Source organism: Neopsephotus bourkii, unplaced genomic scaffold (genome assembly GCF_033783945.1).
Source record: "Neopsephotus bourkii isolate Nb327-2 ecotype Australia unplaced genomic scaffold, CSIRO-AGI_Nbou_v1 NB_1060, whole genome shotgun sequence".
NCBI lineage: Eukaryota > Metazoa > Chordata > Aves > Psittaciformes > Psittacidae > Neopsephotus > Neopsephotus bourkii.
In genome coordinates this window covers 1,303,409-1,317,639 of record NW_026901548.1, presented here as the reverse complement: position 1 = coordinate 1,317,639, position 14,231 = coordinate 1,303,409, and the positions used below count along the sequence as shown (strand labels likewise).

At 44.9% G+C, this 14,231-nt stretch overlaps 1 protein-coding gene across 3 annotated transcripts in view; it reads right to left on the bottom strand.

Annotated features, from left to right (window-relative positions):
- RTEL1 (regulator of telomere elongation helicase 1) overlaps positions 1 to 14,231 on the bottom strand; it is a 363,295-nt gene that overhangs the window by 19,936 nt on the left and 329,128 nt on the right. For all 3 annotated transcript variants that reach the window (XM_061361398.1, XM_061361399.1, XM_061361400.1), the window contains exons 2-15: positions 10,794 to 10,911; positions 9,706 to 9,895; positions 9,227 to 9,320; positions 8,287 to 8,368; positions 8,009 to 8,069; positions 7,712 to 7,787; positions 6,961 to 7,045; positions 6,211 to 6,276; positions 5,550 to 5,703; positions 4,963 to 5,001; positions 4,247 to 4,325; positions 3,615 to 3,712; positions 2,874 to 2,929; positions 464 to 538 (exon numbers count right to left, since the gene is read on the bottom strand). In XM_061361398.1, coding sequence (XP_061217382.1) covers positions 464 to 538; positions 2,874 to 2,929; positions 3,615 to 3,712; positions 4,247 to 4,325; positions 4,963 to 5,001; positions 5,550 to 5,703; positions 6,211 to 6,276; positions 6,961 to 7,045; positions 7,712 to 7,787; positions 8,009 to 8,069; positions 8,287 to 8,368; positions 9,227 to 9,320; positions 9,706 to 9,895; positions 10,794 to 10,895 — 1,257 coding nt within the window. In that variant the 5' untranslated portion in view covers positions 10,896 to 10,911. The remainder of the gene's footprint in view (positions 1 to 463; positions 539 to 2,873; positions 2,930 to 3,614; positions 3,713 to 4,246; positions 4,326 to 4,962; positions 5,002 to 5,549; positions 5,704 to 6,210; positions 6,277 to 6,960; positions 7,046 to 7,711; positions 7,788 to 8,008; positions 8,070 to 8,286; positions 8,369 to 9,226; positions 9,321 to 9,705; positions 9,896 to 10,793; positions 10,912 to 14,231) is intronic.

The window sequence follows — 14,231 nt, the reverse complement described above, 5'->3', positions numbered from 1 at the left end:
TACCAGAATAAAACACCCAGGCTAGGAAAAAAGATATACTGTTGTGTTAGAAAGACTTGCTTCATTTGGCAACAGAAATAGTGTCTTGGACTTAATATGAAAGTTGCCATTTATCTAAAACAGCTCTTTTCCTAAAGTTCATTATATCACAGCATATAAGTCTCAACCTCTAATTTAAAGGACTGGTTGAGGGAGGTTCAGTGGCTCTGCTGCACATGCTTGGTAATAGGCTAAAGTTAAGAGGTTACTGGAAGAACACACCAACTCTTGCATTATACGCAGTATCACAGTTTTCAGTGATTCACATTTGCAGCAGTTTGCCAGTTTCCTTTTAGAGTTTCTTTAAAAAGAAGCTCCTCTTTTTCCTTGGAATCTCAACTAACCACATGGATAGCCTTGGATGCACTAAGCACAGGCATTAAATGCCAGAAAGGAAGGCTGTAGAACACAAAGCATCCCATACCTTATAGTATTTCGATATCGACTGATGCAGCCTGAGATCTGTTGCACCTTCTGGAGCATCGATGTTGAATACAGTCTGGGAAATGGATGGAAGAAAATGGAGAGACTTAATAACTGTTTCCAGCAAATCCCCTAACAGAGCTTTGCATCGAGAAGCATCTCCATAAAAGTTACTACTGGAATAACCTCAACTAGATCTCCTCTTATTAAATAAAGACAGAGAGCCTTGCATGAATATATCTTTACATGCAGTTCCTGCTAACCGCATGGCTTTCTCATTGTTCCAAACACAAGCTGGTATCCCAATACATTCAAACTACACAGACGACATTATCCATGCTCTTTCCAACTTCTGGCTGTGGTTAAACACAAACTACACATTCGTGAGATCGCAGTCACACCCGACTGTAAAAGAACTTTCCCAATATCCTTAAAGTTTCAGGCATGACACACTAAAATAATAATGCTTTCCTTAGAAAATAAACAGATAAAGTTATAACCATATCTAGCTGCCCAGCTAGCCAATTAAAAGCTTCCATCAAGTCTCCACAGAGTTTCGCTTCTTGCCCTTTCCTGTACATGATGCCTTATGATTACGGGTGATGCTCTTTTACAGGCTTGGCCTTCCAGAGTCATTTCAATGAAAACAGCTGTGCTTCTCGAGTATTTATAACTCCTAATCATGTTTCTAAACAAGATTTCTTCAGACTTTTAAAAGGAATTAGCCAAGCTTAGAAGAATATCAGCTGGGTGCAGCAAGATGTTCTCTACCCACCAAAATACAAGTAGAATTCCTGTTATAATATTAATGTCTGAAAAATAGCCAGAGAGAGGGTGTATGAGGATGTTTTAATAAAGGTTCTTCTAAAGGAAGAAAACAATATTAATTTATAACCAGCTTGTTTCCATTATTAAGTCTTGGCATTTAACCCATTTTAAATTATAAAGATTATCCTTTTCTATTCAATTCCAACCCTAGACAAAGATTCACAACCAAGCTAAGACAGCAAGTAAACCTTTAGATGAAAAAGAATTACACTGAACAAGTGAAACGAGCAAGACTATTGAGGAGGGAAAGAAAGAGTTCAATTGCTGCTGCCAAATGCAGAGCTGGATGCTTTTCAGAGGGAGTGAATTGCTATGTTCTTCCTCATTTTTCCTCTTAAATAGATTTTACTCTCCTCCTGCCTGTGGGTCCATTGTTTTTCACCTTTGGACATCCCAGTGCTTCCTAGAAGCACAGATTACATTTGCGAGCAGCATGTAATCCAGAAGAAATATCTATGTCATCAAGGATCTCTGGAAGAGGCTGGCAGCTGATCTATTAGGCAGGCTACCAGTGAGGAGAATGAAATCAGAGCACTCTACAAAGAGCCTGAACATTGCCAGCCAAGACAGACTTTATTTTATAGGAATTCCAGACTTTAATGCCATGGAATTTCTTGCATCAGTGGCTAAATGATTACTTTTAATTAAAAAAAAAATAAATAATCAAAGACAGAAAAGCAATGATTAACACACATTAAAATGTCATCCTTATCATCACCCACTTCCTAAAGATGGGGGGGCGGCGGGGAGAGATCTTTTTGATCCAAAAAGCACCCACAAGTATTTGGGAAGGTCCCATGCAGCGTCAGGAAAAGGTCTAATTCAATCTGACACCCAGTAACTGAGGCTAAGACGATGCTCTGTAATCAGCAGATTCTGGGAATAGTGAGTTTAATCCCAAGGGCCAGCAAGTTTCCCAGTATGTGACATTATGGCTGAGATGCTCTTTTGTTTGAACTTTATGCTGTCCAAACCTCACTGCCTTTCTGAGGCTTACTCAAGAATCTTAAGAGCTTTAGTCAGCTTCAGAGGGCATTTCAGGCCACTGGGCCATTGTCCCTCCTGATTTTATGGGGCCCAAGTATTTCCATAATCAATGCTTGGCAAATGCAGACCAGGGAGAGGATTGGCGGCACCATGAGGATACCCACAAGTGGCCATTAGCTCCTTGTTTTACACATTCCTTATTTAATAATTAGATGAATAAAATACATTTAAATTATGTTTTATTTGGGTTTTCTTCCCTTTGGCCAGTCCTGTTATTTCACAAGCTTTCCTATTCCCAAACATTGCTGTTAGGAAGTGAACAGCTCCATAACCCAGCTCCACCTTGTGGAGGTTACAACCAGACAAGTTTAAATCGAGCATCTCCAAAAGGGACATCAGAACTGTAAAACAACCTGGGTAAAAGCAAAGCAGAACATCCCATTAGGCAGCAGCTTCCTCATCAAAGCCCCATCGTCTTCCATCACTGCACAAGTGTACATACAATCAAAACCAAAATGGATCCAGTGTCTTTCCATACTTTTTAAACCAATTCTTCCATCCTTCAGGTGCATATAGAAGCAGCATTAATGATTTACCTGGATAATACCCAAGAGTTTATGCAATCCAGATGTATTGACAAATATCCCAGGCCCTAGAGGGAATAAGACAATTACTTTTACAACACACACCTACATCCATTTGTATATATCCACTTCTCATCTGAGCAGCACAACACTGAATACAATGACTTGAAAATATCTGAAACAAGTAAATTCTTTCAAGTTCACCATCATTATTCAATGAGAAATGTTAAAAGTGGCATTCCAAAGGTAGTTTCATGCCTCTGATGCATTGGGAAGCTGTCAGCAAGACAATACCATAAACTTAAGGCTCTTTCACAGTAAAACTGGAAAGCAGCTAAAGAAAAGAGAGATAAGCACACTTAAACTGTTCAGTGACTTTTCCAAAAGCTCACACAACTAACATTAGCCTCACTGAAATACAAAACTGACTACTTATATAGAGAGCCAAACCTACCCTTTGCCATCGCTATAAACTGCCTTTTACAACTACTTCCAAGCTTCTAGCACAAGTAAACCAGTGACTACAGAGGAGCACTTAAAAGAACATGCAAAATACACTGAAGATGAGAATTTGACCTTGCAGCAAGTCTTAATGAAACAACACAGGTCCTGAGGGTCAGACTTTAGCTTTTTAAAGCTTTATCATTTAAATCTTTAAGAAGCCTTTCTCCTCCTCTTCCCAAACAATGCAGAATTTCACTTCCTTGCATTACAGAGAAAAGTCTGAGTGAAACAACTCAAATTCACACTTACGGCCTGAAAGATACTGTAAAATCTGCTCCAGTGAATCCAGGAGTGAGGATTTAGTCTGGAATGTTATTTGGGCCTCGGCAAACAGATCAAAGATGTAGCTGCAATGCACAAATGGGAAAACACTGTAGATAACAGCGGGCACAATTACTGCTACTCTTTTATGACAACAATTTCACCATCTAATAGCAAAACATGTTCTTGTCTCCGTGAGAAAGAAGAATTTACAGGAAAAAAAGAAGTATTTGGTTATAAATAGCAGACAATATTGATGTGACAGAAAGCGCGCTGACCACATCCTGCACATCTCCCACCATTTCTCTACAACACACATGAATTTAGAAACAGATTTCATGCACTCTGTTTAAATCATGATGCAAAACTGAAAACAGGCCAGTGAGGGGCTTCTTCCAGCTCAGGATACATGACAGCTATACACACAGCACTGGATTCTCCACTCTTGAAACAGGAAGTTCCACCAGAAATAAGGATTATAACAGGAAGGGGATGTCAGGAAAGCCAGAGCCTTGAAGATGTACTATTCCCAGAAACTGGAATAGTGCTGCCTATCCCAACAGCTGACTCAGTTTCACAGGGTCTAGAATATATAGATATATTAACAAGAAGACATTTACCTTCCCTCTTTGGTGACTCCACTATCATTCGGTGGCAGCTCCACTGCATCAATGGCACTTTCAAGCTGGAGAAGAATTTCTTTAAGAGAACCAAAAGGGAAAAAAGATGGAATTCACAGAAACTCATTTCTGGGACAAATCCAAGCTGCTTTTCCAAATGTACTTTATTACTAAGGCTGTTATCAAAAGCAGCAGCACAGCTGCTTGATTCTGTAAACAAATCAGAACCACTTTCCTTGGTCTCACCTCTAAATATTCACATTTAACTTCAAGAACTTCCATGACCTCAATTCTTGGATAAGCTTAAGTCATGGGCTCAACGTTAAACTCCTCTATAGATGGAGAAAGCTGTTCTTAGAAATGCTCTGTAAGCATGAGACAGCTCGAGCTCTTGCTGTTAACTTACGTAGCATCGTGGTCTTACAGCAGTGATGCAATTAATGCAATTGCAGCACACCCACAACATCAGAAACCAAGGGAACTTCCAGCAAAAAAGGAAGCAACGCATTCATCTGCTATATCACTCATCTTCTTGGGAAAATACTATAATTAAACATTCCACAGAGTGCTCAGAAAAAAAAAGACACTTTAAACTTCCATGGATGACTCAGTTATGAGCAATGTCCACAGAAATGCTACAGGAGCCCAATTTACAGTTGTTTGCCTCCTCAAACTGTTTCAGAAACCACTTTCAAGGACACAGAGAACAATCTTACTCTTTATCTTTGCTATATCTTCAAGTTCCATGTTCAGGCCTGTTGAAGAAAGGAAAGATTTCAAAGAGGATGTTTCATTGTATCTTTCATTCACAGTTTATTTATGCCTTTGCAAAAAGTATGGATATGAAGGCTAGAACTGTGTATATGGAAAAACATACTCTGCATTCCACTCACTGTTCCCTTTCATGACCCTCATGTCACATTTGTTTGGCCAAATGTTTTTGTGTTTGTCTGGCAGTGATAACTAAATAACAATAATGAACATCCTAGAATCAATGGTTTGGAAGTGACCTTAAAGTTCATTCAGTTTCAAACCCTGCAACAGGCAGGGACCCCTTCCACTGGAGCAGCTTGCTCCAAGCCCCATCCAGCCTGGCCCTGAACACTGCCAGGGATGGGGCAGCCACAGCTTCTCTGGGCACCCTATGCCAGCACCTCAGCACCCTCATAGCGAAGACCTTTTTCTTAACATCTAATTTAATCTCCCTCTTTCAGCTCAAAGCCATTAGGAAAAGTTACTTTCCAGCTCTTGCTAGTGGCACCAATAATCCCAGTGAAACAATGGTTTGTGGTTGTCAACACACCTGAAGAGGCCAACTCCATATTGAACTCAGCATTTACTTCATTCTGCTGAACCACTTTGGCTTGTTCTTCCAGTACAACATCTACAGCATCTATTGCTGAAGCCAAATCATAGGGTGTCAAGTCAAAAGAAGACGACTCCTCGCACAGCTTCTCCTGAAATGTAAGGAACAGAAGCATTATTTGGACTGCTCAGGGTGTACCGTGCTCATCACAGGTGATAAAGTCCCAATGACCAAACTTGATTTCATTTCTGACCTCCAGCTCAGGCCAGAGGACATTTTATGAACACCAGAACTGCAGCACCATGCACAGCATTTAACAGCTGAAGCAGCTGAGCTTCAAGAATGGATCTTTCATGATTGCTTTCACCTGGAACTCTCCAAACAAGACAAGCAGCACCCTCACGAGGTGCTAAAAGGTGGAGATACCACCTTCAGAAGGAAACCATCACCTTCTAAGAAGTCATGGTAGTGTCAAAGGACTGTGAATTAAACTACAAAGCTTTAACTGTCACAGAACCAAGAAACGTTCCTGATAATGAACACTGACAACAAGGAGTTGAGTACAGTGATATTTTACAGACTGTTTGTAACAGGGCACAGGCCCCTTTTTCTCTCTGGATGAAGCCTGAGAAATGGCAACAGGCCACAAACAACTTACCACATTGTGAGCTTCATCAAGTATCACCACAGTCCCTCTCAGGTCCAAGTTGTGCGCTTTGCGGCTCTGAAGATGAAAAAGGGAATGAGGGGATGGACAAAGGCCACTTAATCTGATTTAATTGTTTAACTTATTAAATATTTGGTCTTTCTGCCTTTTGTAACAGTGGAGGGGGATAGAAACTGGCTTTTACTATAATTTATTCATTACTCCAAGTTGCATGAAGCCGGCAGCAGATTAGCTTCCTCATCAGCTTCATTTCCTACCCATGACATACGGACACCTTATTGCAATAGCTTCCCCCCCTCCCCAAAGCCAGCAATTATTTCCAAGAGAGATACCCAAACTCTACTGAAAAAGTCTCCTTATTCTAGGAATCATGCAGCTGGCTGCAGGAACAAAAATGTCTCGGGATGGATGCAAAGATACTGCATGGTAAGCGACTCAAGATTCACACCAGGATGTGAATACTGCCAAACAACAAGAGCACCCCATTCTGCAAGGCTAATTCTGTAAAACCAGCAAGACCTCAACATAAAACTGGAGTATTTAACTGTGGGAAAGAACTTTACAGAGAACCCCACAAAATGGCATCCTCTGTGGTTCTGAATTTGACCTGGGGTTTGATTAGTTTTGAAGTATGGCCCATAATGGGTTCACTGCGCACCAGTTCTTCACAGCTCGCCCACTAAAAGGCAACATAAGGTAAACAGAAGAACAACTGCATTTAAAAGCAAATACACACATTACCTTTGAGTCTAGCAAATAGTTGTAAGGCATAAAAATAATATCTGCTTGCTGCTTCAGGCTTCGAGAGAGGTAATAAGGACAAGCTCTGTTTAAAAAGAAGTACAAACTATCAAGTAAGACTTGCAGTATATCAAAAGGGCATTCAACATTCACAATGTTTCATATGCTCAAGGGTTTCCTATCAACTGAAGGAGCTGAAGCTGGCATGCCTAATTTTAGGGCAGGTGGTTATCTCTATTCACAGAAGCAAATAAAAGTGTAGAAAATGATATCTGTGCAAAGAAAGAATAAATGAAAGGAGAAAAGTGGCATTTCATTGCTGCACTTTCATTTTACCCCTTTAGGCTACACGCAGATGCTGCACTAAACTATTTCACCCCAGCAAATCAGTCCTCTTAGGTCAGAAAGAGAGCTGCAGCATCATTTGTCATGGCAGATGATGTTGGTAGCCTCTGCTCAAGTGAGAAACAAAACACTGGTGGGCCTGACTCCGACCTGATTCAGTCTTTACACAACAAGGATTGCAATAAATGGCTGCATGACGAAAACTGCAGTAACAGAAGTTTGGTGCATGCATGACTTTTGTTGGAAGCTGTCTCTACACCGTATTTATCTGCTTCACTTTGCTCTCATCACTGTTCTACTACTTTAGTGTTTGCCAAGTTCATACCGAGGTATTAATGAAAATGAGTAGAGAAATGGTTTCCACTGTTTTCAGAAGTGGGGAGAAATGTGAGAGGGGATCATTCACCTGAGCTTGTTGCCCTTCTTAACCAAGTCTTCAATATCCATGATTGAGTTCATCAGATCTTTCTCTGTACTCTTCTCTGTGAAAGATGAAGTTACAACCACCAGCTTAGGTACAGGGACCACAAGATTTGTTGCTTCCCTGACCATCACACTCATCCACTTCCCAGCATTTCATTCTTGAAAGGCATCAACATAGAGCAAAAACCACACACACAAGAAACTCACCCAAACTTCTGTACCCACCAGGCAAATCTCTCCCTCTCCAAACAGTAGGGCTTTACTTCCACACCAAACTCACCTTCCACATTGCTATAGAAATGACAAGCACGAGCCATCACTTTTTTCTTGCACATGTAGATCTGTAAAACAATGTATTTTAGCCAAGATTAGCACAGCCTGAAGCATGTTAAGGAGTTTCAGCTGTTGGTTTTCTGTAACACCAGTTAATGAATAAATGCTAATTGGGGTTCTTCCGTTTTAAAATGATGTGTTCCTCTGTCCACCCTAAAGTAAGGCTCTCTGCAACAGGACCCCTCCGCATCCTCACTGTTCGTGCTTTATAAGCTCTGATCTCACCTGCATGTGGTTGCTCTCCATGCGCTTCACTTCAGGATGGATGCAAAGCTGGTCTCTGGAACCCAAAACACACATCTTGGGTCTGTTCAAACAGAATGCACAAAACTGAAGTCAGACAAGAAAGAAAACCAGAGTTGTACGTGTCTAGAGTGGGTGGAATATATCACAAGTGAAAGGTTCGGGAGACATAAGTGAGCCCAAAGGAAGGGTCAGAAATAGTAAGTTAGTCTGTAACAGCTATGTGTGTTATCTGACTTCATGGTACTGCGTTTCTCCTGGTAGCAGCAGTTTACAGCAGGAGGCAGTGAGCAGCAGCTTCCATCACCCACTCTGAAACCTGGGTTCTGTTGTGACATTTGAGCCCATCAGCTGGAGCCTGGCATCCCTGACAAGCGGCTTCAAGCTGGCTGAGATTTGCAGAGTGAGGTTATGACAGGAACTAATGCACTACAGACCTTTGCAATGGGTTTTTGTTGCCTGTTACAAGGCTGTATCTGTACAAGAAACATGTAAACAAATTACTACTGCCTGCTCAAAGAGCTCAGACAACACACTGGTACATCAACAACTGGAAACGGAGACTTCAGTACAGCAAAACCACGGAGTTCTCCATAGATCCACATCAGCCTAAGGAATTAGGTTTTGCAAAGGCTTCCCACTGCTCCAGGGAAAGAAAAAAGGTAATTTAGAACTAAATGTGTGAAGAACCAAAATCAGACCAAATGCAGGCAATCCTGTGTTTAAAGGAAATAAGAGAAGCTGTGGAAAAACCCAAACCCAACAGAGAAATCCAGGTTCTACACATGCACATTAAGAGAACTGCATTTCACTGGGGATCATTTTTTCATACATGCATCCACATAAACCAAAACAATAACTAAATCAGGTGGGTTTCTCCCCCTTGTCTTTGAATAGGAACATTATCCTAAATCATATTTACCTGTAGACTGTGTTCTTTAACTCATTAATGACCTGTGTAAGTTGGGAGTGAGTTCTGGAGGCATAAATTATTTTAGGGATGTCCGTGTAATAAGCTGCCAAAAAGTAGAGAGGAAAAAAAAGGCAGAAAACCATTATTAACACAGGAAGAAGAACTGGAGATATTATTAGATATTATTAGCTTCCTTTCCCAGCTGGTACTATGGTAACAGCTTGGCTTGTAGAGAAAGCAAGAAATTCTGCCACCTAACTAGTCACACACAGAAAATGAGCTGAATGAGTTTCTAAAGTTCTAAGAAACAATCAGAAAACACTTAAGGACACTTAAAATCTATAAAACAATGAAGCTGTGCTTCAGCTGCTAAACAACAGCTCCAGGACTTTCACAAGCACACAGTTATCAGAGAAGATAAGATAAAAGCAAATGTTCATTAACATTCCTATATGGCCCCTGGTGAGGGTGAGAATGACACCACTTACTCGAGATATCATCATCAGGGGCAACATTGCCCCAGGATGACTCTGGGAAGAGTTCCGCCCCACCGAGTCGCTGCGCAATCTTGCGGGCTGAGATGGTATCTTTATAGTGCTCCTGCCAAGCCAGAGTGGAACAGAGGAGGCAGAGGGTCTTCCCTGTGCCTGTGGGGCTCTCCAAGACACCATTGACCTTCTTTGTTGAAGAGAAAACAAAAGGGAATAAATGAGTAACTCGGAGATGCACAGTGACTGCGTGGTACTTGGTTACCACCTGGGTTTAAACCATGACATACAGTGATCTGGATGCTGGGGTCAAGTGTACCCTGATGATGTCTGCAGTGATACCAAACTGAGTGGGGATGAGGACACTTGGAAGGGAGAGCAACCATGCAGATGATGTGATCCAAGGACTGGGCAGCCATGTGAGGAAAGGCTGAGAGAGCTGGGCTTTTTCAGACTAGAGGAGAGGAGGCTCAGGGGAGACCTCATTCCATGTTCCAGTGCTTAAAGGGTGGCTACAAAAATGGAGACTGCCTTTTTACAAGGAGTCAATGGAGAAGAGATGGGGTCATGGGCACAGGTTACTCCTGAGGAGACCCTGGTTGGGTACTAGAGGAACTTCTCACACTGAGACAATCGGCCACTGGAACAGTAACAATCTCCCTGGGGAAGCGGTAGATTCCCCAGCATTGGACACTTAGGATTCAACCGGCCAGGGTGCTGGGACATCCAGCCTAGGTCATGCTTTGCCTACAGAGGTTGGACCAGATGACCCCAGAGGTCCCTTCCAATGTGGGACTCAAGGATTCTGTGATCCTGTGAAGCCCCAGGGAGTAAAGTACAAGCTGTGTGAACACAGGGGTTACTCGTTTTGCTTCTCTTCCCTTTCCCAAGGCAGGCAGAAACATCCCATCTACACTTCCACTGCCTGCCACCTGCATACATCTAGGTTTCAGTAATTAGAGAGTAAAACCGAGGTAAAAGAGTGCCAGAGAGATTGGAAACAGTGGTGTACGTTAGAGAAGACATTTGCTATGGCTGGAAACGGGACACTGGGAGCAACGGAACCGCACTGCCCTGGGTGTGCTTACCTTCTGCAGGCACTCCAGCACCTTGGCCATGTAGGCTTCCTGGCAGGCATAGGGCTGGTAGGGGAAGTCCACCGTGATGCCGTTCACCGTTATCCTAGGCATGCTGCCCTGGGAGCACCTGCAAGGCAGAGGGACCCGCGGTTCACCCTGCCCCGCGCCGGGCTGCACCGCGGGGTCGCGCAGAGCGAGAAACCGGGCCCGGGGTCTCGTGCACGGCGAAAGGCCGAGAGACCCCGTTTTCATCTCGCGCTTCGGGACGGTACCGGCGGAGCCGGGCTGGGGGCTCACAGGCACCCGGGGCCCGTCACCGAGGCCCCCCGCGCCGCTCCGGTGCAGCGCTCACCCGGGCCCCCCGCCCGCCCCGACGGACACAACCGCCGCTTACCTCGCGTTGCGCAGTTCGCAATCTTCCCGCCACGATCACGTGGCCTGCTCCTCGTTTACGCGCGAATTTATCTCCCGTCGGCAGCTCTCGCGAGAGCTGCGGCGTTGCCATGGGGACGGGGTGGGGCGGCGGGGCCGAGCATGGCGGCGGGGCGTGGCCTGAGGGGCACTGGGGGCTTGGAAGTGCTGCTGTGGAGGACCGAGAGGCAGCGGACAGGAGGGGACCGAGTCCGGAGGGGTCCGCAGAGGCAGAAGATTGGTGTTTTGGTTGCTAAAAGCAGCAAAGCGGATGCAGAGATGCTAGCGAGGGACGCTTCATCAGGGACTGGAGCGATAGGACAAGGGATGATGGGTGCAAACTGAAACGGGAGATTTAGGTTAGATCTATGGCAGAAGCTGTTCCCTGTGAGTGCTGAGGCGCTGGCACAGGGTGCCCAGAGAAGCTGTGGCTGCCCCATCCCTGTGTCGTGGTTTGACCCCAGCCATGAAGCTTGTTCAGTTGCTCCCCCCCCCCCTTCTTGCCCTCCCCCTACTCCCGGAGGGATGGAGAGGAGAATCAGAAAGAATGCAATTCCCACGGGTTGAGATAAGATCAGTTTAGTAACTAAGGTACAACACAAATCACTGCTGCTACCACCAATAATAACAATGATAAAGGAAATAACAAGGGAAGAGAATACAATACCCCATCACCAGCCAACTGATAACTCGCCCCCCCAGCCTGACCAAGCACCAACCAACACCTCCTCCAACCCCGCAGTCCCCCAGCCCTTCTGGGTCACTCTCCCTTACATCCTGGGCATGACGTGCTGTGTATGGGATACCTCTTTGGTCAGTCTGGGTCAGGTGTCCTGTCCCTGCTTCCTCCCAGCTTCCCTCCTCCCTGGCAGAGCATGAGGCTCACAAAGTCCTTGCCCAAACCAAAACATCATTGTTATCACGTCTGTTCCCAGCTGAAAGTCAGAACACAGCACTGCACCAGCTACCAAGATGGAGAAAAATGACTGCTACTGCTAAACCCAGGACACCCTGGCAGTGCTCAGGGCCAGGTTGGACACAGGGGCTTGGAGCAAGCTGCTCCAGTGGAAGGGGTCCCTGCCAGTGGCAGGGGTTGGAGATGGGTGAGCTTTAAGGTCCCTTCCAACCTGAACCATTCCATGATTGCTAAAGCCTCTCTGCCCTGTTTGGTCCCCCTGGAGCATCTCCCTTCCCAACAGCCCAGGTGAGATGAATGACCAGCAGTGCCATGACCAGGATTTGCCTCCAGGTCACTGCTGTGCTTTGTGCTGCACCTTCAGCACTGCTGCCTAAGGAGGAGGCAAAGCACTGCAGCGTCCATTGTTGGAGCTCAGCTTGGAAGGTACAAGGGTTTCTGTGTCGTTACACTGAGCCTTGTAGCATCTGCATTCAGAACAATGCCTCTTGTTAGGGGTGAATGTGCTGCCCCTTTGTTCCCTGCTTTCCCTCAATGGGATTCTTGCAGCTTTCAGCTCCCATGCGGTGTTGCAGTATTGCACTTGCTGGTTCCAGATGTGATGTGGTGAGCCCTGAGCTGCTCTGCACTGGTGAAAACGCACAAGGATTTTAATAAATGGGTAGCCATTGGATCCCCCAAACCCCATCGGATGCAGTTAGATGAGGAAGACACTAAGACAAAATATGTGCATCTCTATGTACTTTCTGTTACTGCATCTCATGTTGTTCTATGGTAACCACATAGATGTAGACCAGAATGTGGCTTGTTTTATGCTAACTTGAAGATGCATTTATTCCCAGTGATCTGCACAGCTTGCTTCTATGTAGGAGTGTTCTGATATTTAAAGAAAAATAACTATTGAAAGGAATCCATGGAATCTGTTCTCAAACTTCTGGGACACTGCAGGTGTTGGGGTAGGGGAGCTTATGGATGTTGCCATTGGGTCACCAGCCTTTAAGCTCCTTAAGCTGAACTTGCCTGGATTGCAAACTGCCTTTAACTGGAGCAGCTGCGCTTGAGAGCACCGAGTTATTCCTCTGGATCTTCCTGGTGCTCCATGCAGAACGTGACAACTGATTTGGCTCCTGTTCCTGCCTGTGGGCTCTTTAACTTGACGCCGGTTGCGTGAGATGGAGCTGCAAAAGAAAGGGCTTTGTAAAGGTTGTAAAGTGAGAGCGTGGGATGAGGTATTGATAGTGGAGGATAAAGGTTTAAAGCTCCTACATACATGGACTACTCTGTCATTATTTCCTGTGAATACCCCTTTCCTCCATTGAAGGATAAGACCGTAGTGTGTCAGATCAGATTATTGTAACGTGTTTAAGCAGTGTTACCTCTGTGAGAGGCGAGCTGGAAGGTAACCAGACCCAAAGAGGCAGTGTGAGTCAGCAACGCACTGGTGTCCAGCAGCAAACGTGACTCAGCACCGGCTGAGGGCTCCTTACCCTCCGGGGGGGTTCTTCTCTGCACCACTTACCTTAGGTGACCAGGGCTGCAGCATCGGCATTGGTGAGGCTTCGTCAGCACCATGTGCCAGTTCCTTCTGAGAACAGGGGAAACTGGATTAGTGAGATTAAAGAGAAATATCTATCTCTTATTAAGGTTATAAAAGAGCTGGGGGGGTTTACTGAAGATACAGCTTCTGTTTGGGTCGGCATACAGACCTGATAAATAAAGGTGTTGGTCTTAGAGCTGGATTGTTGTTGTGGCATTTGTGTCCCTAGGATGAACCTTGAGTTATTTTAAGGATAGAGTTTGGAAAGGGAGGAAGAGAAAGAAGAGGAAGGGATCAAAAGAAAATTGTCAGAGGAGTACAGAGGATTAGAGCACAAGAAGCACGCTTGTAATTACCTTTTGGGGCTGCAACCACATCCAGCTATGGCAGGGACCCCTTCCACTGGAGCAGCTTGCTCCAAGCCCCTGTGCCCAACCTGGCCTTGAGCACTGCCAGGGATGGGGCAGCCACAGCTTCTCTGGGCACCCTGTGCCAGCGCCTCAGCACCCTCACAGGGAAGAGCTTCTGCCTAAGAGCTCAGCTCAGTCTCCCCTCGGGCAGGTTCAAGCCATTCCCCTTGCCC